This window comes from Equus caballus, chromosome 27 (genome assembly GCF_041296265.1).
Source record: "Equus caballus isolate H_3958 breed thoroughbred chromosome 27, TB-T2T, whole genome shotgun sequence".
In the NCBI taxonomy this organism is placed as follows: Eukaryota; Metazoa; Chordata; class Mammalia; order Perissodactyla; family Equidae; genus Equus; species Equus caballus.
In genome coordinates, this window is record NC_091710.1 from 37,897,685 (window position 1) to 37,922,951 (window position 25,267).

Sequence of the window (25,267 nt, forward strand, 5' to 3'; positions counted from 1 at the left end):
ATAATGTCTTTAAAATGCTTTGAGGAAGGTAATATCTATTTTATGTTTTGTCCAGCTTTTTCAGTTATTCTCAGTGAGAAGATTGGTGCTATTTACTAGCCTGTCATTAATAGAAGCCTGGTATATCTTTTCCAACCTTTCTCTTTCCTTATACTTTACATGTGTCTTTTTTAAAAGCATATCTTGTGTATTTTATTGGTTTCTTTTAATCTGGGTTGATAATCTGTGCTTTTTAGTTGGAAAATTCAGTCAATTTACATTACTGTGATTACTAATTTATTTGGATATATTTTAGCCATTCTATATACTGTTCTTTTCTCCTTTCTTACCTTCTTCTGCATTAACTTAAGTTTATTTTTCCTCTTTTTATTTTCTCTATATTAGTTTAGAAGACAGTCACTATATTTCTATTTTGTTGTGTAGTTATTCTTGACATTTTAATAGGTATACTTAAAATAATGAAGTCTTAGATTAGGCCATATCTTTACTTTCTTCCTTAAAGTCTTAAAGTGTTTTGATATGTTTTATTTCCCTCCTGGCATGGGTACTTGAAATTGCACAATGTTTGCCTTTGTCTTTTTTTTTAATCCCACAAATTAGACTTAAGGTATACCATCAGTGTTTGTTTAGAATTACTTATGTATTTGCCATCTTTACTCACTAATTCCCTCTTTAATCTCACCCTTCTTAAATCTCATAATTTTCTGCTCACAGTGTATCTAAAGTGAAGGTCTTCTGGTAAATGTTTTTTAAAAAGCCCTCTTTCTGAAAGTATCTTTATTTTTACCTTATTTTTTTCCAGTTTTATTGAGATATAATTGACATATAACATTGTTTCAGTTTAAAGTGTCCAGCATAATTTGACATATGTATATATTGCAAAATGATTACCACAATAAGTTTAGTTAACATCCATCACCTTAAATAGTTACATATTTTTTTTCTTGTGATAAGAACTTTTAAGATCTACTCCCTTAGCAACTTCCAGTATACAATACAGTATTGTTATAGTCACCATGCTGTACATACATCCCCAGGACTTACAACTGGAAGTTTGTAGCTTTTAATCATTTCCCCACCCCCACCTGCCTCTGGCAACCACCAGTCTGTTCTGTTTCTATGAATTTGTTTATTTTTACTTTTATCTTTAATTATTTTTTAAACTTAGATATAACTAACATATAACATTAAATTAGTTTCAAGTAGACAACACAATAATTCGATACATGTATGTATGCCCTTATTTTGAAAGATAATTTTACTAGATATATTAGTGTGAATTGACATTTACTTTCAAAAAGTGATGGTATTTTTCTAGTCTTCCAGTTTCTATCATCGAAATTGAAAAGTCAGCTCCGAGTCTAATTATTATTCCGTTGTAGGTAATCTGTTTTCTTTCCGGCTACTTTTATGATTCTGTTTACTTTTGGTATTCTACAATTTTACTACAGTGTATCTCTGTTTTTGCTGTTATGTATCATGAATTTATTTGGCTCCTCAAATATGAGGATTGTTTTCTTTCATTAATTCTTAAATATTCACTGCCAGTAAGTCTCTGAATATTTTCTGTTTCCCATTTTCTCTGTTAATACTTTCTGGAACTTTCATAGATTTTTATGGTCTTTCCTATGTCACATAACTTCTCTTTAATGATTTGCCATATTTTTATCTTTTCATATTGCATCCTGTATAAATTTTTTCATATTATCTGCCAGTTCGCTAATTCTCCCTTTAGCTATATATAATATGATACTAAATTTTAGTGGTTCCATTTTTAATTTCTAGAAGTTTTAGTTGGTTCTTTTCCTAATCAGCCTAGTAATTTTTGGTAGTCTGTTCTTCCTGAAAAATCCTTTCCTTTCAATTACGGCTTCATATTCTTTAAACTTATTAAACTTATTTTGTATTCTATATCTAATGACGTCAATATCTGAAGTCTGCAGGTCTAGATCTACTTTTTCTTGTTTCCGCTGGTTCTCACTAATTGGAGGCTTGTGTTCTTTTGTGTTTAGTAATTTTGTATTGTGAGCATGTATTTGTTGGACTGCATCTCTGGGGATTCTTCAAGGACTGGGTTAAGGGTGTGTTTTCTCAGGAGGAATGTGAGTGTGTGATCCTGTGGTATCCTGGGAGGAACTGCAGTCCTGTGTAACTTTAAATTACAATTCTCAGATTTAATTTTTCAGGCCACAGTTGTCACAGTGGACAGATTATGAAGATACAGTTTGTTTACATTTTGTGTGTGTTTTTTACATATCACTAAAAGTAAAGAAAGTTTACTGTCTGATTCTGTGGGCTGCCACTTTGGGGTTTTTTCCCTAATTTGCCTAATCTCTGAGTATAACCTTTTGCAGACCTGAACTTTATATAGGGTATTTGCCTGTCTGGACATGGATAACTTGAGGGAGCCATTATTCTGCATACCGCAGGGATATATTCCCATCTCTAAATCAGTCTTATTTTTTCCTAACTTCTTTTTTTCTTCCTTTCTCCCTTCTTTCATTTCCTTCCTTCCTTCCTTCCTTCTGTCTTAGTCTATTTGGGCTGCTATAACAAAAATACCATAAACTGGGGGCTTATAAAGAACAAACATTTCTCACAGTTGTGGAAGCTGGGAAGTCCAAGATGGTAGAGTGACAGATTCAGTGTGGTGGCTGATGAGAACCTACTTCTGGGTTCATAGACATACCTTTTCAGTGTGTCCTCACTTGGTGGAAGGGGGCAAGGGAGCTCTCCTGAGCCTCTTTTATAGGGGCATTAATCCCTCCTATGAAAGCTCTACCCTGGTGACCTAATCACCTCCCAAAGGCCCCACCTCCTAACACCATAACCTTGAGGGTTAGGATTTCAATATATGAATTTTTCAGATGATAGCTCCTTCCTTCCTTCCTTCCTTCCTTCCTCCCTTGCTCCCTTCCTCCCTTGCTCCCTTCCTCCCTCCCACCTTTCCTCCCTCCTTCCCTTCCTTCTTCCTTCCTTCCTTCCCTCCCTCCCTCCTTACCCCCCTCATAGAATGCCTTGAATAGGAGCCTATTTTGCCTCAACCAAAAAGGCATTAGGTAAATTCTTGACCAAAACTGCAAAGTTTAAGGAAGTTCTACTAACAGCAGACTCTAAACTTAGGGAAAAAATATATCAGACTTACAGGGTACAGTACATTGGGACATCATTTTGCCTTTGCCATCTATGATTTTTTATTTTTTTAATTAATTAATTTCTTTTTTTGAGTAATATTAGCCCCGAGCTAATGTCTGCCACCAATCCTCCTCTTTTTGCTGAGGAAGACTGGCCCTGAGCTAACATCCGTGCCCATCTTCCTCTACTTTATATGTGGGATGCCTGCCACAGCATGGCTTGACAAGTGGTGCATAGGTCCATACCCAGGATCCAAACTGGGGAACCCTGGGCTGCCGAAGTGGAACTTGCGAACTTAACCACTGCACCACCAGGCCAGCCCCTATGCCATCTGTTTTTGGAGTTCTTCTGAACTGTGTCTTCTCTTATGTCTTTCAATGAAGGTCTACCTAACGCTCTGATGAGGAGGCCTAAAATTCACATAGTAATCAAAGACACTGGGAAGGCTTCAGGAAGTCTTTGCAAATTTTCCTATTATTTGCATATCAAAGCATCATAATAATCTGTTTCATAACCATTACAATGCTCAGTTATATTTGGGCATTTTCCCCTATCAGTCTTTCCTTAGCCTATACTCATATATTCTGATTTTGTATTTGCTTTGCATTTCTTGCACTTAAAATCTTCCTGATTTTCATGGCTACTTTAAGCTTATTTTAAATATCCTATTATATTTCTCTAGTATTAAAGTTTTCTGCTAGTTTTGAATGTTCTGAAAATTTACTCTTAATTTTATCATCCAAGTCATTAATTAAAAAGTTAAATACTGGCTCCTGAACAGACACATATATAGGAATCTATGACTGTGCCCGGGAAATCACTGCTATATTAGCTATTTTTTCTGTTGATTCTATATCATATACTTACTACAAGGAATGACAGTAGCTGCTGTGAGAGTATTGGCTCTTCCCTCAAGAACATTATAATTTAAAAGACTATGTAAGATTTAAAAAATATATACATAGCCAATTACAACAATTCAGCTATATATTCTATCATAACTTAATCTTTGGAGCTAAATGGTGAGTTGGAAAGCTTCTGCAAAAGGGGACTATTAAGCTGTTATGTTCTAAATAAGATTTTTTTATTTTAAAAAGTTGTATATTATCCTGATAGATAAGTATACATTCTTAAAATATTTTAAAATATGGGAAAGCAAAAAGAAGAAAATTTTAAAACCCTAATCCTATCATTCAGAGATAATAAGTATATTTTAGTATATTTACTTCTTTTCTATGCTCAGAAAATATATTTTTTCTATAGAGATCTTTTTCGATATAGTTTGTTAAACTAATTTTATCCCTTAACACGTTGTGAATATTTTTCTAATGTCATCAGCGTGTGTGTGTGGGCGTGCGTGGGTGCGTGCATATGTGTGTCTGCGTGTGCGACGATGACCAGTGTTTGGAAGTAGGGATGAGACATGGCTTCACAAAGCGAATCGTTCCTGTTACCCTCGTAATAATAGTGTAGTAAGCCTTATTTTCCAGTTTGATAGGTTTAACAGTCCGTTTGTTTATCATATACTGGCCTTCTAAGTTACAGTTAAAAAATATACTCACAATAAAAATATTTAGGTAATATTTGCAGAGTATTTAATCTAGCTACCACTTATTGAGGTTCTACCACACCTATATAAAAGAAAATGAACTGTGTTAGTTCCAGTTAGCTAGTTCTACTTATTTACCTTACATAACTGCTTAATTAAAGCTTATTTATTACTAAAGGGGATGACGAGCAGATTCTCTGTCATATTGCTACATTTGCACTCATGGTAATAAATATGTCTATGTTGTATAAGCGATTCCTGCCAAGTAACACTTTCCTATTAACATTTTATTAAAATATGGCAGTAAGCAGTGTTTTCTGGTTAATAATAATCAATTAAAACTTAGACCTTTGAAATAATTCCCAGATGCATTATAATTTTATTAGTGGCACTTTTAGAAATTAACACACACAAAAAAATAAAAGTTCTCTCATCATCAGCCAGACACTCCTCAGTACATCATGCAGCATTTTCTCACAACAGCCGAGACTGAGAAACTATGAAATCTTCCCTGATAAATCCTCACAGAAATGGCATTTACTTATTTTGTTTGTGAGACCCAAGTTAAGCTTGTGGTTCTACGTTTTCATCTGAAGATAAGACTACACCTCTTAATCTTCATATCGCCTTCTTCTGACTAGCCAGCACTGAGATGGGAGCTAGTGTTCTGTCCTTGTAATGGATTATAAAGTACATTATCTGTTCACAATAGGCACACTTAGCAAATCACTGAGTAGCTTTGAGTGGTTTGACTTAAACTGGCATATTTCTTTTTGACAAGTTTTGGATTAGTTTAAATTTTGTTTCTCTAAAGTATGGATGTGGTCATTTTGATTCTTTGATGCACTAACGCAATATATCCTAGCCAACGATAATTCATTTTTAAATTAAGCATGATTTTTATAGGTTGCTACAAAATGACCAAAAATCTTCTCCCAGTGAATTCACTTCACATGAGGTGGGAGTAAAATTTTTATTTCACACTTTCTTAGAGGTTACACATGTTTCAGGAGAAGGGCATGGAGGGAGGGGGTGGATAATGTGATTCTTTTTGACAAAGCCACATTGTACTTGGAAACATTGGTTGTATACCATTACACCTTTGAAATTACCCTGGGTTTACTAGCACTGTAATATGATACTGTTGTGTGCAGCAGAAAACAAAACAGGTAAGTTAATGTGTTTTCTTTTCTTTTCAAGGTTGACTAGAAGAGATTTAAAGTGTATAAATTGTCGTTCTTTGTGACTGTTCTTTAGATTTCAGTTGTGCTTCTTAAAACTTCTGCAGGTACTTAAAACAGATGCTGAGGAACTTGTCTCCAGAAGCTATTGGGATACACTGAGGCGTAACACAAGCCAAGCACTCTTTTCAGACCTCGCAGAGGTATAATTAACCTCCACCAGGTCCTTGTACTATTTGCCATTTTGTTAATCTAGTTCTCATTTCATTTTAGAGTCACAGTGATGAAGTCAAAAATATATTTTATATTTTCCCTTTTCTCCAATAAAGTAATAATTCCTTTATATAAGTGGTATATTTAAATATGTCAGCTGTGCTGGCAGGGGCTGCAAGCTCACCTGTAATAGTCTGTATTAAATCAACTTGCTTCTTATAGAAAACAGGACTTTACAACTTGGTTAAAAGGAAATACTGTTATTTTTTACTTAGAGATCACTTTTAGGAAATTTGGAAATACTATTTTGTAGTTTCACTGAATTTTTTAAACCTAATAATTTGCAATTTTATATGAAGTACTGAAACTTTTAACTTGGTAAAGATAGTTAATGCCTTAGAGCTATGGGTAGATTTAAACAACTAAACTTCTAATACTGATAGTGAGTGCCTTACTAAGAGTAGGGCTTGGGGGAGGTGTGCTAGGAGCAGTCAGTCAAGGAAGGGAGGAATATTTCACCTTGACCTTGTTGAGGATTGCCAGTGCATGGAAACTTAAAAGCAGATTGACCCTTACTCCTTACTGCTGTTGAGTTCCCTAGAGACACACCCCTTATTGCTGCCGTCAGGTGGGCAACTCCCACCACCCCACTCTCATTACACCACCGTTAATAGGGATTTGTCATTTCCAAAGATGGGCTGTGTCTTGTGGAGTAAACACTGCTCTGTGTTTCCTATTAAGAATTTTTAAGAACTTTGTTAGAGATGGCTATCAGTCTTACCACAAAGGACTTTTCAGTAAATACTAAGGTATATTTTTCAGTATCTTTTTGTCTTTAAAGTTGGCTTCTCATTTCTTTTTCTAAAGTTTGACTTTTAAAAATTACATCTAAAAATATGCTGGGAAGTAAACTGAAATCAAATGTGCCTTCTGTTATGCGTATACGCAGTGTCACTCAATAGACACCTTTAGTCTAGGGCAAACACTTGGAGATGTTAATTTTGTCACTTGCACTCAATTTTAAAATCCCAAAACAAAACAAGCATTTTGTCCTACCTCTAATCTGTTTGTAATACATATATATGATGTGATTATGACCAGCAATTAACTGTTTAAAATTACCTTTTAAATTTGAACCAGTTTTAGGCATAAAGTGGTAATAGATGTTCCATTTACAGATATTTTAGAAGTGCTTTTGTAATCATTTATGCAGGCACACAGTAGTCACTGCCTAAAAGTAAGAGCAACTGGGGACACCAACCTGTAAAGTCCCTAAGTCCCTACAAGCCAGCTGTGGCCCAGCTTCAAATTATCAGTCACATCACTGTCATCTCTCCCAGACTCCAACCTGTCTTTAATCTCATTTAACTTTGCTAGAAATTCTCACAGACACAATCTGCTAATTAAATGTTGAATTTAATTTAAATCTTGGGAGATTTAATATCAGAAGATCAGCCAGCTCTTATATACGCTCAAAGATTATGTGTGGAAGATCTTTTGAGGATGTTTATCACTCTTTCAGAGGTGTGCTGGAGCAGCTTTTACGGCTTCCCAGAGCTAATTCTGCACATCTCTCCCAGCTCAACATTCTGCGACATCCCATTAGTCCCTTGAAAGTGGCTGTGATAGGAGTATTAATATAGAAATTGGTAAACGCTGCAAATCAGGGGTTTTTTCCCCTGGAGAGCCAGTTTACTAACACACCTTTGGCTGTAATCAATCCACGCTGTAATCGTAAGCTGCTAAATTAATTAACGAATTGACTCAAACATCATGAAAGTAAATCTGATGGAGAAAAGAAAGAAGAAAAGAAAACAAAACTTACATTGTGTTCCAAAGTAAAATAATTATTTGGGGATTATCTCTGTTACCACCCTCCCACGTTAGAGAGGATAATTGAGAATTGACTGTAGTTAAGTTACAACTCATTGTAATTTCTTATAGGTTACTAGTGATGCCAGTTAACATTGAATTGTTTATAGTATCAGTATTTCAGGATTCAAATTAGTTCAGAAAGAAAGCTTAGAAATCTATTTGTATTTGTATTTCTTTGTTTCTCGTATATTTAAAATATGAATATTGAGATAAAGCAGTTCTCTTTAAATATTGTAGATAAATTTGAGATTAGCCTCTTATATTCTTATTCCAGAGCTATTTCTAACCATAGGTTTTTTTCAGTTTTAGTAAAACCGCGTTATAATGAAAATTTGAATATGCCGTAGCTGACAGCACTTTCTAACCAAAATAATAGATAATAAATTCATAGTACAATATAAGCCTATCATGCAACTGTTGAATACAGTCTGTGAGTACCCAAATTACAAAAACTGTTTTGAGTTTTACCGATGAAATTTTAATTGTTTTTATTTTAAACTTTTACTTATGCTTAATAAGTTTCAGTAGATTATTCAGAACCTTCACTACAAATCAAGAGTTTAAAGATTTCCTCCAGCCCTTGGATAGAGCTTGATCAGTTTATTATCACATTGTAATCACTAAAAATATGTTGAAAGAATATCTTAAAATGCCTTAATAGTTTGACATTTATTTCATGCAAATTTATTAATTTGTTTTATTGTTGATGAAATCATTTAAAATAATTTTTAATCAAAGTAAAGTTAGATAATGGCCTTTCATGTAAGTGGCCTATGGGGTTCTTTTTGTGGCTTTTTCTTGCTTTGTTATGAAAACACTTAGATTCATTTTATTTTAACAATGAGCACAAGAATCAAAGGGATAAAGTCTCTTATTTTTGTCTCAGCTGTCCTGTGAATTAAGTTATATAACACTGTTGGGATACCAAGGACACTGGTATAGTTTTCGGTGACTCCCAGCTGTGCTCTGTTTCACTGAGTGGAGGGAGAAGGTTTTCAGCATTTTCATTTTCTAATTTTTTTCCTCTAATGTCAAACTGTTACTTATGCCTCTGTGGGTCTGGATTATCTGGATAAGTGCAACCTAAGTCTAATAAGATTTTGATGATGAAAGACTGTAAATGAAGCTCTGCTGTGCTCAATGGGCATGAGAAAAACTGGCTGAATGAGGTCATTATTTAAAACCCGTGTAAAACAAAGCCTTCTCATTTTCGTGTATTATAAAGGACATCACAGCCTGGAGGAAACACTCCATAATTAAGTTATCTGAGTCCACTAACTTTTGGTGTTCCTGTAACCTCTCATTTTAAGTCATTTTTTTCAGATCTATATAATGTGTATAGTTTCAATAACAAAAAACAGTGTACTATGTAAAAATCTGTTTTGCATTAAGCTTAACGTTATCATCTTTTCTGTCTTGTCTAGTCCTATTTCAGTTTCTTGAAATATATTGATTTGGCAAAAATGAATAATAATAGCTAACATTTATTGAGCATTTACAATATGCAGTTATAGTGCTGAATGATTTACATGTGTTACCTAACGCTCACAACAACCTTTTCAGGGAGCACTGCTGCTATTCCTGTGGATAATAATATCCTTCAGAGAGATTAGCTTCCCCTAGGTCACTTAAGGAATAAGGAAAAAAGTCAGGATTCAAAGCCAGAAATCTGACTTTTGAGCTCATCATCTTGTTTGCTCACCACACTACTGCTTATTTGTGAAGTAAGCGGTTTTTTCTAAAACACCATCCCCCCTCCACTTGTTTCCACTTTGTGGCTTCCCCTCATCCCGTTCCTCTAGCTTCCAGATAGATGCCCCAGTTCTTCATGCTGACTTCTAATTGGCTAGAGCCTTCCCCCTTACACTCCATCTAGGCATGCCTTCTCAAGTGTTTCCTCCTACTACTAATTTAAGCTGTTCCATGGAGAATAAACTGATTAGACTTAATTATACACAATCACAAAAGAATGTCTGTAATTAACGAAATATATTTGTGTGCCCCAAAGATCATAATAATTTTTTCTGCAGCATCTTATGACTACCAATAAGAATATTTATATGTTTCACTTACGCTCATATTCTAATTTTATCCTCAAAATTGTAGTTATAGATCGCTTTAATCCCATTTTACAGATAAGGAAGCTGAAGGTCAAAAAAGTCAGTGAACTCAGGTCTTCTGGTTTTAAATCCTATCCTCTTTCCATTACCACAGTCTGCCTCCTCGATCTAAACCAAAATTAAACTAGTCTACTGACACGTATGGAGCCTTGATTGGCTGGCACCCCTAATATTCTTCAACATCCATAAGAAGCTTGTTCAAGAAAGTACATTTAAAAGATAGTATGTGACACCTGGCTTTCTGGCTGTGTTATTTTTTTCCCTAGCAATCAGATCAAACCACAATCAGATCTTCAAAGGAGTTGGTTATGTTATAGGGAACTTCTCAATTATTGCAACTCCAGAGAGTACCCGGGACTGGTCAGCCAACTAAACTGACAAGTAGTAGAGCTCTTCCACACTAGTTATACAGAGGTTCTATGCTAGAGATTATTTGGGAAAATCCAAGCTAAATTAGTGAAATATAAATAGATGATTACTAAAGAATTTCAACAATTTTAGATTATTTAAAGTAGAAGATACCCTAGATGTTGGAGTTTTAAGAGAGATATGAATATTCAAAGTGGCAGAGAGCTCACTTTAGAAAAACAGTTTCATGGATTAAAGGAGGGCAATGCTGGAGGGCAAAGACTAATCAGAAGATGTCTCTACATACTAGTCATTAGAAGAGAAGAATATTGGTCCAGGGAGAAGGGAAATAAAGATCCAACAAATGTTATGGAGGATGAAATAGCTATCTTCATGAAAGATTGGGAAGAGGGCTGTGAGGAGTCTAAAGATTACCAAAATTTAGTGTGTGGAAGACGAATAAGATGGGACTTTTTGTCAGGGGACATAGAAGACGACTGACCATTTGTAGAGAAGTATATGCATTCTATTTCTTATGTTTTCTATGGAGTACTATGAGGAGTCTGGCCAAGAAGTAATGTTTCAAATATGTACCTTTAGGTGGACGTTTACAGCTATTTTTTTTAATACAGAAAATGGTGGTTATTATTTAACCTCTTGTTTTTCTTTACATTTCCCAGGATAATATATGGGAGAGGTACAGTCTTTTGAATTTTATGATTTTTGTACCTGAGTTTATAAGATAGGTATGAGTTAATGACCAAGTGATGAAGGAAAGAAAGAGAATGAAGAAAAGGGAACAGAAAGGGAGGGAGAGAGGGAAAAGAAAGGAAAACCTATAAAGCTACATAAAGGAAGAAAGAAGATTTTCATAGGCCATTAAACTATTTATAAGGACTATAATTAAGCTATTTTAAGATTACATTTGTTGGAGCTTGGTTTATAAACTTAAGTGGGGAAGGAAAAATCTTCTGGAATTAATTTCCTATCCGTTAAAAAAATGTGAGACTTTTATTTGAAAAAAATTATAGATGATGTAAATTCCAAGGCAGTGTTACTGTAATTTCTCTTTCAAATACACTATCTTCTATTTAAAGTATCATGGGTCAAGGAAGCTATTCTGTGAAGCTTGAGACCATTGTTTTGTCAGCCCCATGTGTTCAATACACCTGAAGAATTTACCTCTTTTGAACATCCTAAATGAATGGATTTTTCAGGTTCATTAGGAAAAACCAAACTGAATAAGTAAAAATAAAATAATTGATGATTACTAAAGGGTTTCAATTATTTTAGATAATTTAAAATATGGATAGCCTAGATGCATAATTAGAACTTGAAAACTTCTTAAAATATAATCAGATCTTTAAAGTTTTTTTGAGGGTAAAAAACCAATTTCATTCTTATTTCTATTTGCAAATTTTGAACTTCATTTTAACTGTAATGGCATTTATTAATACAGCCTTATGCTTTTTATTCTAATGTTAATATATTTATGTTCTTGAAATTTATATGTTGATAAAATTCTTTGAGGGATATTGGATATCCCTATTCTGTTTGTTTTATTGCAGCTAACCTTTAAATTGTGATTTTTTAAGCGTGCTGATGACATTACAAGTTTAGTAACAGACACTACACTTCTTGTACACTTTTTTGGAAAGAAAGGAAAAGCTGAGCTCAACTTTGAAGATTTTTATAGGTGAGCTTAATTTTTCTATTTGTATTGAAAAATGTTGACATGCTAAAATCAGAAAGGTCTTTAGGAATCATCTAGTGTGGTGATACTCAGCTCTTTGCTGTTGTCACCTTACCTGAAGATACACTGTAACAAATGTCCATTTCCTTCAGTACCTGTGTACCAGTGGTCATATTGATAAGTATAATGGGAAGTTACTGAGTGAAAAAAATTGGGGTATCTGGATTGATTTTTATTTCCTGTATATTCAGAAGAAAGTATATTATCAATTCCTTAGTCTTATTAAGCCACAGTAATGACAGTAAGCATGTACATAGTGTTTGCTAGGCACTACATTAACTCCTTTAAGTCTCATCACTACCCTGCAAGGTGTTTTCACAGATGAAGAAGGTGAAGCCCTGAGAGGCTAGGTACCATCTGTTACCATCTCTCTTCATTTGTCTTGTTCATTCTCCATATATTCTTGTCGTAGATTCATGGATAACCTGCAAACAGAAGTTCTTGAAATAGAATTCCTTTCCTACTCTAATGGGATGAATACAATCAGTGAAGAAGATTTTGCTCATATTCTTTTACGATATACAAATGTGGAAAACACGTCAGTATTCTTGGAAAATGTGCGTTACAGTATACCTGAAGAAAAGGTATCTAATCCCCATGTTTACTTTGTTATATGTGTTATAATGTTGAAATAATATAGGCCTTTGAAATATATTGTCTTTTTGTTAGTTCTTTTGCTCCTCTGTAGATTAACAGATACTTTGGATATATTTCATTCTTTTTTTTACTCTGTGTGCTAAGTGCTCTGGCTAAATTTTAAGAATTGATTAATTTAAAATTCTGGGTAGATATCTGTATTTTTCTTAGATATGCTGAAAACACTTAAGGTTATTAGCAATTGTTTTATTCAAATTATGAATATCATATTTCAAGAAAATTCTGCCTAGCTATATGCTTTGACTACCACATAAACATCAACTCATATAAAACAGTTTATATTGACTTCATTTCAGTCACACTTTAGTCATTTCTATAATATCCTTAATAAAAGCTCATTTGAAGATGGCCACTGATGAGGGAGTGAGTGATCTTATCAGCAGTTAAAGTGAGGTTTTCAAAGGGTTTGGATGGCATGAATGGTTAAGAACCTGGGACGACTGATTGTCTATTTATTTAGTAGCAAATGTTTTGTCAGCACTTCTAAGCAGTTGCATTATCTAGCGGTATTTGAATGCATCATTGCAACCAAATAGAACTGGTGTTACAAGTATCCCTTCAAGTATGGGATGTTTTGGATATATTGCCTTCTGTTTGTGTTTGTAGAAGGATCAAGTTAATCTTTCCAAGAAAAACTTGCAAATAGTTTGACCTTTTTTAAAATGGTTACACTGTGACAGTGCTAACAATTCTACAGGTCCCCTAAGGAATAGGAAAAAAGGACTTGATGCATTTGGCTATTAGTTTACATAATCTCTTAATCAGGGGTCTTTTATCTGTTTTATATGTTAAACTGAATTTTTCCAATTCATAGACACTCACCTAACGATAAATATTGGATGTTGTACCACTTTATCAAGCTGCTAAGGTATTATTCAGGACCTTAAAGAATCTACCTTTTTTTTCTTTTATCTAATGGAAACTGAGAAATATGTAACTCAAAAAGTCCAATTCCAGGGTGAATGGGAAATCTTTCCCATGAAGAGGGAATGGGAATGGGAAATGAAGAGTGTATGGGAAATCCTTGTACTACTTCTGAAACTATTTTTTACATCTAAAATTATTTCAGAATAAAAAGTTTTAAGTTAAATCCGCTCCTGAAAACTTCTAATTGATGGAAGTATCTTAAGCACTACAAAGCATTACGATAAAAAAGGAAAATTTGGCAAACGAACCAGCACTGATTCTCGTTGATTTTTTTTGCCCTTTTTTTGGCATTCCCTCATCAATACTTAGAACAACCTTCCAGATATTGACATCTTCCTTTTAGAAACAGGGAACCTGAGGCCCTCAGGTACTTAGACACTTTCCCAAGGATTCAAACCCAAGACTCTAAGCCAGTGACATTCCTACCACACCCTACTTATGTCCTTCCCTTCCCTCCACCTCTCAGCCCCTTCTCTCCAAAAGGGTAATATCTTCTCCTATTTGAATAGCACTTTACATTTCTAAAATATTTTAATTTCCATTCATTTACCTAACAAATATTAAGCATCTGCGATTTACTAGGCCTTATTCTAACCACTGTAGATAAAGTGACAGGATAATAAATTCTTCTCTCATGGAAATACATCTTAGTGGAGAGATACAATAAACAAGCAAACAAAAAGTAAATAAATGATATATTTTCAGATAATGATAAATATTATGAAGAGGACCAAAAGTGAGGGGAACAGAAAAGAAGATAGACTGTCAGGGAAAGCATTTCTGAAGAGGTAGCTTTTGATGAAGAACATTCCAGGCAGAGGAAACAGCAAATACCAAGGGCCTGGGGACAGACAAAGCTAGATTTATTTGAGAAATTGCCAAAAGGGTAAAATAAGTGAGTGGCAAAGTAGTAGGAGATGGAGAGATAGAAAGGTATTAGGTCTTACAGATAAGGAGTTTATATTTTATTCTAATGGTGATTCTAAGAGTGACTGGAAGCTACCGTAGTATTTACACTTTAAAATAGGGAACAGCAACCTACCTCCTATTTTTGTAAATAAAGTTTTCTTGGAACACAGCCATACTCATTCTTTTAATGTATCATCTGAGCTGCTTTTGCTTATTAATGGTAGAGTTGAGTGTTTGCAACACACCCCGTGTAGCCTGCAAAAATAAAAATATTTACTCTCCAGCCTTCTGTAGAAAAAGTTTGCCAAGCTTACTTTTGAGCATAGGTGTGATGTTTGTTAGTTCAACAAATACACATTCAGTGAGTATTTCCTGTCTACTATGACAGTTAAGTGTGATCTGACTCAAGTACTAGAAAATGATCTGATTCATGTTTCAAAAGATCATCTTAGCTGGTTTATACAGAATAGACTTTTGTTGGCCCAGCTTTGAAAGAGACAACTTAGGGTGTTTTTATAGGAGTATAGGTAAGATATGAGCATGGCTTGGACCAGGGTGAAAGTAGGGAAAAGTGGTCAGATATTGGATCATTTGAAAAGTAGAGCTAATAGAACTTGTTGCTGGGTTAGACTTCAAAATGAAGGAAAAAGAGGAATCAAGACTAACTCCTAAGTGGGCCAGCCCAGGGGCCTAGTGATTGGATTTGCGTGCTCCGCTTTGGCGGCCCTGGGTTTGCAGGTTTGGATCCTAGGCATGGACCTACACACCGCTCCTCAAGCCATGTTATGGCAGCATCCCGCATACAAAAAATAGAGGAAGACTGGCACAGATGGTAGCTCAGGGCCAATCTTTCTTAGCAAAGAAAACAAAAAAAAGAACTAGAACCACAAGGTGAAACAGTGGTGCCATTGCCATTTCCTGAGCTAAGCAAGACTACAAGTTTGAGGTTAGGAAAGAATCGATAGTTTTATTTTGGACAAGTTTGAGATTCCTATGAAATATCTAAGTGAAGAAATTATGCAGGCAATTGGATATGTGACTCTAGCAATCAGTTGCAGTCACGACTAGTTTTGGTAATCATTTGTGTATAGACTTCCACATTGTGTCTCCAGCTTAAACTTCTCCCTTGAGTTTCAGACTTTCGCATCATACTGCCTCCTCAGCATCTTCCCTTGGGTATGCAATAGACATCTCAGGTTTAGTAGTTGCAAAACGAAACTCCTTATCACCCCAAAACTCTTGCTCCACACACTGTCTTCTCTGTTTCAATTAATGGAAACTCCATTCTTCCTAGTTGTTCTAGCCAAAATTTTTGGACTCCTTGCTCTCACATTCTATATACAATCCATCAGTAAATCCTCTTGATACTGCATCTATCAGAATTTGACCGCTTCTCACCACCTCTACTGCTACCAACAGAGTCACCGTTCTCTCTTGCCTGGATTATTCCAGTTGCCTCCTACATCATCTCTCTGCTTCCAGCTTTGCCTCCCTGCAATTTGTTCTCCATTTAGCATTTAAGGAAATGCTTTACACCATGATTCAGATTTTCTTGTAATAACCCCCCATTTTTCTCAAAGTAAAAGCCAGAATCCCTACAATGGCCTACGAGGCCTCCACAGGCTGCTCCTTCATTACTGCTGACCTCATTCCTACCATTCTCCCCTTTGCTCACTCTGCTCCAACCATACTGGCTGCTTTCCTATTTCTTAATACTAGGCAATCTTCTGTCTCAGGAATCATATATATATATTCTTTTATGAGCCCTGAATGCTCTTCTCTTAGATATCCACAAATTATCAAAAGCCAAAGACACAGAGAATGTTGAAAGCAGCAGGGGAGAAGTGACTCTTCACATAGAAGAGAGCCCCAATAAGATTAACAGCTGATTTCTCATTAGAAACCATGGAGGCCAGAAATGAGTAGGATGTTTCAAGCGCTGAAAGAAAGAAATCTGTCAACCAAGAATTCTGTATGTGCCAAAACTGTCGTTCAAAAATGAAGAAATTAAGACATTCTCAGATATATAACAGCTCTGGGAGTTTATTACTAGTACACTTGTCTACAAGAAATGCTAAAGGGAGTCCTTCAGGCTGAAAAGAAAGGAAACTATACACTAAATCAAAGCCATATGAAGACATAAAGAATTCCAGTAAAGGTAATGACATAGTTACCACTTCACACCCATCTCTATCTACTTCTAGAACATTTTCATTCCAGCAAAAGTAAACCCTGTACCTATTAAGCGTTTTCCCCCAGCCTCTGGTAACCACCAGTCTGCTTTCTGTCTCAGTGGATTTACCTATTCTGGCTATTTTCTATAAAGAGAATCATGTAGTATTTGACCTTTCATGTTTGGCTTCATCCATAATGTTTTTGAGGTTCATCCACGTTGTAGCTTGTATCGGTACTTCATACCTTATTATGGCTGAATAACATTCCATTGTATGTATATACCACTATTTGTTTATACATTCATCTGTCCATGGGCATTTGAGTTTTTTCCTACCTAAGTTTCTTCATTCGGCTTCACCTACTGATTCCAGAGTCCACAGATCTGCCAGAGGTGGTAACCTAGGGTCCTCTCAGGTCTTTTCAAAGCAAGCATCAGTTCCTGGGCACATCCAATTTCCCAGGTATATGCAGTGGCCCTTTGAGCCCATCTTCCTCCAGTGTCCATTCTTCTCAGCTTCCTCCTTCCCAGACTCTTGGGTTCTGTCTGCCACTTGCCCCAGGCTGGCACAGAGTGTGTATGTCTTTAAATCTTTTCATAGATGTTGCTGTCACCAGGAAAGCTGCTCCAGTCCAAGGGGAAGGGGATGAAACAAAAGTCAGCCTCTGTGCTGGTTCCTCAGGGAACCACCAGATGGGTCAAATCACACACTACAACATTTTAAGAACAAGGTCCATATTAGCCATCTGGCACCAGGAAGGTACACCAGGAACACCAGTTGCCGTTCCCACAGCTGCCACAGCACTGAAAGATAAAAATAGTAGTTCAGTGGACAAAAACACCACAACTGAAATTTTCTCACTGAATTTCAGCCACCCTTCTCTTCATTAATCAGTCCCCTGCTTGCTGTACACTTTGGATTAGATTCCAGACTTCCACAAGAGTTGATGTCATCAGTCTTTCCCGGTTTATGGTTGTTTCAGTGGAGGGACTAATTCTTTAAACACCCTACTCTCCCATTTTCCGTGACACCACTCTCCCATTCTCCTAGCCATATAGCAATTATTTCCAGCTTCTATAACTCACCCAGAGGTAAGCAAGAGTGCACACTGAGAGCACTGTCATGGCTGCACACAGAGCACATTATCAGCCAGTGCAACCAGTGAATTATCGTAGCAGTTTGACATCCACAGCATTTTCTGGTTTGTCAAAAGACAATTATGTTTTATTAACTATTTATTAATTATGTTTTAATAACTATTTTTATTGAATTATGTTTTATTAACTATCTCAGTTTTGTCCACTTATGCTTTGCCGCAGTTCAATCCAAGTGCACCTATATATGCATGTTCACATCCTGAATAACATATTTCAATGAGTATGTATAATTTTTTTATTGTGGTAAAATACATGTAACATTTACTGTTTTAACCATTTTAGAGTAAAATTTGGTGGCATTAGGTGTGTTGACAGTGTTGTGAAACCATCACTAGTACTAGTTCCAGAACTTTTTCATCATCCCAAACGGAAACCCCATACCCATTAAGCAGCCATTCTTCACTCCCCTTCCCCACAACCCCTGGCAACCACTAAAATGCTTTTTGTCTGTATGGATTTATCTATTCTGGACGTTTCCTATAATTGGAATCATGCAGTATGTGACCTTTTGTGTCTGGCTTCTTTAACTTAGCATAACTTTCTCAAGGTTCATCTGTGTTGCAGCAAATAGCAGTGCTTCATTCCTTTTTATTGCCAGGTAATATTCCATCATATAGATATACCACGTTTGATCTATTTGTCAGTTAGTGTGGGCATTTGAGTTGTTCCAGTTTTGGCTATTTGAATAATGTGGTTGTGAACATTTGTATACAATATTTTGTGTGAAAATAAGTTTTTTCAATAATTTTATTGAGATCATAATGTTTTATAACACCGTGTAATTTCAAGTGTACATTATTATTTATCAGTTTCTGAATAGACTTCATCATGCTCACCACCAGCAGTCTAATTTTTGTCCATCACCATATATATGTGCCCCTTTACCCCTTTTGCCCACCCCCAGCCCCCTTCCCCTGTGGTAACCACTAATCTGTTTTCTTTGTCCATGTGTATTTGTTTGTCTTCCACATATGAGTGAAATCATTTAGTATTTGTCTTTCTCTCTCTGGCTTATTTTGCTTAACATCATACCCTTGAGGACCATCCATGTTGTTGCAAATGAGACAGTTTTGTCTTTTTTAATGGCTACATAGTATTCCATTGTATATACACATGACATCTTTTTTAGCCATTCCTGCGTAGAAGGACACTTGGGTTGCTTCCACTTCTTGGCTATTGTAAATAATGCTGCATGAACATAGAGGTGCATAAATCTCTTTGGATCATTGATTTCAAGTTCTTTGGATAAATACCCAGTAGTGGGATAGCTGGATTATAGGGTATTTCTATTTTTAATATTTTGAGAAATCTCCATACTCTTTTCTATAGTGGCTGCACCAGTTTGCATTCCCACTAGCAGTGTATGAGGGTTCCCTTTTCTCCACAACCTCTCCAACATTTGTTGTTTCTTGTCTTGGTAATTATAGCCATTCTTAACTGGTGTAAGGTGATACTTCATTGTAGTTTTGATTTGCATTTCCCTGATAATTAGTGATGTTGAATGTCTTTTCATGTGTCTGTTGGCCATCTGTATATCTTTTTTTGGAAAAATGTCTGTTCATATCCTCTGCCCATTTTTGATTGGGCTGTTTTTGTTGTTGTTGTTGAGTTGTATGAATTCTTTACTTATTTTGGATATTAACCCTTTGTCAGATTATGGTCTGCAAATATTTTCTCCCAGGTGGTGGGTTGTCTTTTCATTTTGTTCATGGTTTCCTTTGCCTTGCAGAAACTTTTTTAGTCTGATGTAGTCCTATTTGTTAATTTTCTATTTTGTTTCCTTTGCCCGAGCAGACATAGTATTCAAAAAGATGCTGCTAACACCAGTGTCAAATAGTGTACTGCCTATATTTTCTTCTAGGAGTTTTCTGGTTTCAGGTCTTACATTCAAGTCTTTAATCTATTTTGAGTTAATTTTTTGTGTATGGTGCAAGATAATGGTATACTTTCTTTTGCATGTGGCTGTCCAATTTTTTCAACACTGTTTATTGAAGAGACTTTCCTTTCTGCATTGTATGTTCTTGGCTCCTTTGTTGAAGATTAACTATCCAGAGATATGTGATTTTATTTCTGGGCTTTGAATTCTGTTCCATTGATCTGTGTGTCTGTTCTTGTACCAGTACCATGCTGTTTTGATTACTATAGCTTTGTAGTATATTTTGAAGCCAGATATTGTGATGCCTCCAGCTTTGTTCTTTTTGCTCAGGATTGCTTTGGCTATTCAAGGTCTTTTGTCGTTCCATATACATTTTAGGATTCTTTGTTCTATTTCTGTGAAGAATGTCAAGGATTCTGATTGGGATTGCACTGAATCTGCAGATTGCTTTAGGTAGTATGGACATTTTAACTATGTTTATTCTTCCAATCCAAGAGCATGGAATATCTTTCCATTTCTTTATGTCTTCTTCAATTCCTTTCAATAACGTCTTATAGTTTTCAGTGTATAGGTCTCTCACCTCTTTGGTTAAATTTATTCCTAGATATTTTATTCTTTTTGTTGTGATTGTATTCTTGACTTCTCTTTCTGCTAGTTTGTTACTGTGTAGAAAGGCAACTGATTTTTGTAAGTTGATTGGAAATATGTTTTGAATTCCAGAGAATTAGGTATATACCTCAGAGTAAATAGCTGAGTCATGTGGTAACCTTAATGTTTAACATTTTGAGGAACTCCCAAACTGTTTCCAAAGTAGCTACAGCATTTTACAATTGCATTAATAATGTACGATGTTTCTAATTTCCCAACATCCTCACCAACACTTGTTATTGTCTGCTTTTTTAATTTTAGTCATCCTAGTGGCTTTGAAATGGTATCATTGTGGTTTTGATTTGCATTTCCCCAATGAATAATGATGTTGAGCATCTTTTCCTATGTTTCTTGGGCCATTTGTATATCTTTTTTGGGGAAATGTTTATTCATGTCTTTTGCTCATGTTTTAATTGGGTTGTCTTTGTTGTTGATTTCTAAGAGTTCTTTATATATTCTGGATGCTAGACTCATATCAGATATATGATTTGCAGTATTTTCTCCCATTCTGTAGGTGGTCTTTTTAGTTTCTTGATAACGTCCTTTAATGCACACAGGTTTTTAATTTTGATGAAGTATCATTTATCTATTTTTTCTTTTGTTGCTTATGCTTTTGGTGCCATATTTAAGAAACCACTGCCAATTTTAAGGTCATGAAGTTTTTGCCTCTGTGTTTTTTTGTAAGAGTTTTGCAATTTTAGCTATTAAATTTTAGTCTTTGATCCATTTTGAGTTAATTTTTATATACAGAGTGAAGTTAAGGTCCAACTTCTTTTTTTTTATGTGTGGATATCCAGTTGTCCCAGCACCATTTGTTAAAGAGACTGTTCTTTCTTCAATAAATGGTCTTGACATCCTTACTGAAAATCAATTGACCATGGATGTTTGGGTTTATTTCTGGACTCTCAGTATGTATGTATTTTTGATGTTTTAAATTTTTCAGTTATCATCATTTTATTTTTGTTAAAATATAAGCTACTTCTTTTCACTGCACACCTAACAATTAGGACACATTCCATTCAAGTCCCAGTGGCTCATTACAGAAGTGATTCTGAGGATGTGAGTGGGGAGTGAGAAGAAACGGCCATACCCGCTCTTCCTGCCATTCCCCCAGACAATCGTTCCCTCAGTGCTGTTAAGAACTGATTGCTTTAAATTATTTCCATCAAAATGAATGCCCTGTTTTTCAATTTACGATTCCATATTTCCAAACACAAAGAGTTTAATCTACACAAAAGAATTAGTGTACAATTTTGAATTTGACCTGTCTTTCCAAAAATGAGAAGCCTATTTTGAAAACTCCAAAGGTTCAAATGGTAAACATTGTATCCTGTCATTCTTTGGTTTGCTTTTTAATTTTATACTCCCTAAAATTATTGACGTTTTTGTTTACACTTTGCTTAAAAATACCCCATCCTCCTGTTAATGTACCAGCATTAAGCTGTCACCCTGAGACAGAGACTGTTGCCGTGGCAGCTGGTCGCAGCATAAACTGATTGAGAAGCAGAGCAGTGACCGGTTTCCCTGGCAACAAGCTCTACTCATGGAGACAAACCGCTTCTGGCTCAGTCTCCCTGGTTGATTCAAACAGTCCTCTCTGGAAGACACGGCAGGCAGACTCCAGGGGAGGCGTGGCCATAAATGAATATAAGGAAAGAGAAAGAGAAGATCTTAAGAGAAAAGACAGTGAGGATTCTCCTTGCAATAAAGAGGGGTTGTAATTGAAGTGGAAATAATGTATACCAAAATTTGGTATTATTTTTTCAATAATAAATGTTATTTTGATAATAAATCACTTAATCAGTAGTTGGCTTATATGAAAATAGACTCTTCTGGTTCCTGCCCTAGCTTTCCAATGCTGCCTTGGTAGCTTCCCTTCCCCTTTTACCCCTGCATTGTATTAAGGTCAGAATTTGTTAAGCCTAATCTCTTGGCCCTCTGCTCTTTTCTGTTTACTTTCTCAATTATGTTAATTTTGCTGAGGAGAACACATTAATTAAATGCAGTTCTTCATGTCCCAATTTGTATTATCTGAGATACATTGTGCTTATTTCAAATAACTTTCCTGTTTGATTGACGTAATAGCAGTAGCCATAATTGCAGTTTATGTAAAGGACATTCCAGGGTCCTTTCCGTGGTCCCACACCAAGCCCGGTGCTGGGCCTCCCAGAGCTGTGCGCACACAGTCATTGTACTTCCTCCTGCTGTCCTGGCAGTGTTATCATGGCAGGAACTAGGGAGAAGACACTACTGTTGGTTTATTTAACATTTTGATTTTGCATAGTCATTGTAAAGACATTAGTGACCTAATGCTGAATTATATTTAAGGAGTACATGTAGAGGGGAAACTGTTGTTTTTTGGGGTTTTTTTGCTGAGGAAGATTCACCCTGAGCTGACATCTGTTGCCAGTCTTCCTCTTTTTGCTTGAGGAAGATTTTCCCTGAGCTAACATCTATGCCAATCTTCCTCTATTATGCCTGTGGGTCACCACCACAGCATGGCTGCCAACAGGTCGTGTAGGTCCACACCTGGGAACAGAACTCAGGCCACCAACATGGAGCATGCTGAACTTCACCACTAGGCCATGGGGCCAGCCCCAAAAACTGTTTTTTTAGATTCTTTTACTCTTTTTTTTTTCTCTTAATCAGCATATTTGCTTTCAGGGTTTAAATAATTCAGACCTGAAATACAAAGTTTTCAAAATTGAAACTTTTACATTCATTTTTAGGAACTTTGTGCCAACATGGCAGTGTTTTTAAAATATTTTCACCTTTCATTTCTAATGGTAGCAACACTACCCAGTGGAAATAAATCTGAGTGAATTTTACATTCCATTTGGAAAAAGGTGTCAGAATGTACCCTGGAAATGTTTACTTACAAGATATATTGCAGATGCTTAATCTATTTATTTCTAGTAAGTGTAGATACTTATTTTAATAAATTTGGCAATACCAAATATATTTACATGTGTTTTCTTAATATAGGGCATCACATTTGATGAATTCAGGTCTTTTTTCCAGTTTTTGAACAACCTAGAAGACTTTGCAATTGCCTTGAACATGTATAACTTTGCAAGTCGTTCTATAGGGCAAGGTAAGTAAGCCTCTTTCAAAAATTAAAAGCGAAAAATAATCCTACATTTTTTTCTAGGGACTTTCACAACAAATTCATTAGATATATCATATTAGCCATCACCTTGCCTGTAAGTTTGATGTATACTTCAGTGGGAAATCTGTTTTCCCTAAGTAGAGTTTAGGGAAATATACTAAATTTTTGTATTAAATTTATTATTGCCCTTCATTTTGTGTAACGGGAAAAAGCTAATGATGTTGTAAAGGTTCAAAGAGGAAGAAGCTTCATGGCCACTTGATGGCATGGAGGGACGTATCTATCTATAGAAGGGCCAGCTGGCCACGCCTCAGACATCTTCACAGGATGCTATTTATATTACTGATTTTACCCACAATCCCTGCTGGCTCAGAAACCTGAATTTTGTCAACAGAGTCACCTCTTACCTGTGGACTTACATGAGCCAAGTTTTAAGAATGATGTACAAAATTGAATGTCAATTTTGCTTAATTTACAAAGAAATACAACTGTCATAGAATTCAGAGTGCTATTGTGCTCAGGAGCAGCTCATTCTTTCCCTGTAGGTACACTAACAAGTCAAGTTCTTTTGCTAGGATTCTGTAGCTATGACCACTTTCCCTCCCTGCATGACCATATCCTTTTTTAATATTCTTGCCGTATGAGGACTTTCTGTTTATGTCTTTCACGTGATTTTACCTGTGTCTGCCATGATCTAATAAGTGCTGGTTCCCAAGCTTAAATCTCAGAGGACAGTCTTGTTATTTTATGACCAAGTTCTAAGGAGGAGCCAAACTGCAGCCTGTAAGTGCTAATGATAATTGTCTCTCTCCCGGAAATGTAGATATTGACTCCCTCACATAGCTTCACTCATTTATTCATTGAGGAAGAGAAGCTTGGAAATTTTTTCATATTTTATCCTTTGTCTAGCCTAGATGTTCAAATAGGGTATCTTCTCAACTCAATCCATTTTAGCGTTTAAAAACCAGAACTTTTGGGAGCCCTGCCTTCACAGACCATCCTTAACTACCATGATAAACCTACTAATCAACCTTAAAAAGAAAATAAAAGTCAGTATCTGCATACCTGGTTCACAATGGAAAGTTGCTTTTTTGTGGAACTGGGAAATGAAAGCAATCAGTTGCTTACTCCTGCAGGTGCTAGGAATATATCTCTTTTCTGCTGCCACTGCTAGAACCTTAATTCAGGTTATCACCTCTCAAAACGACTATTGCCGTAGCCAGCTCAGTGGTATTCCTGCCATTCTCCACTTGCATCTCCGATGTTTCTAGACAACTCACAGAGTAATATTTCTAAAATACAGAGTAAGCTTTCTCTGACACGCTGCTATGGAAAACTCTTCAGTTCCCCGGTTACCTGTTGAAGAATGCACAGGTTCCTTGCCTCAAAATCTCTCTGCAGGGCTTCTCCAGCCCCTCTCTGTCCCCTGGGCTCTACCCAGACCAGACCGCTCATTGTTTTCGCAGTGTGCCTTATACTCTCCTGTCTCCCCCATGCCTTTGTGCCTTTATGTTATCTCATCTGCCATTTCTCCCATCCCTGTAAGCTGAAGTCCTCTATCCTTCAGCACTCAGCTTATATTCAAAATTGCAGCCTTTCGTTTTTTTTTTTTTTCTTGAGGAAGCTTCACCCTGAG

General features: G+C 35.9%; 1 protein-coding gene across 5 annotated transcripts in view; it reads left to right on the top strand.

The window, feature by feature from the left end:
* The window catches only part of MICU3 (mitochondrial calcium uptake family member 3), a 99,639-nt gene that overhangs the window by 68,384 nt on the left and 5,988 nt on the right, over positions 1-25,267 (top strand). For 4 of the 5 annotated variants that reach the window (XR_002804436.2, XR_011433131.1, XM_001488647.7 and 1 more), the window contains 4 exons: positions 5,973-6,068; positions 12,017-12,117; positions 12,587-12,758; positions 23,508-23,616. Coding sequence is in view for 3 of the 5 variants with exons in the window: in XM_001488647.7 (XP_001488697.4) it covers positions 5,973-6,068; positions 12,017-12,117; positions 12,587-12,758; positions 23,508-23,616 (478 nt within the window). In the remaining 2 variants the exon portion in view is untranslated. The remainder of the gene's footprint in view (positions 1-5,972; positions 6,069-12,016; positions 12,118-12,586; positions 12,759-23,507; positions 23,617-25,267) is intronic. The other variant, XM_070252777.1, reaches the window with a different exon arrangement.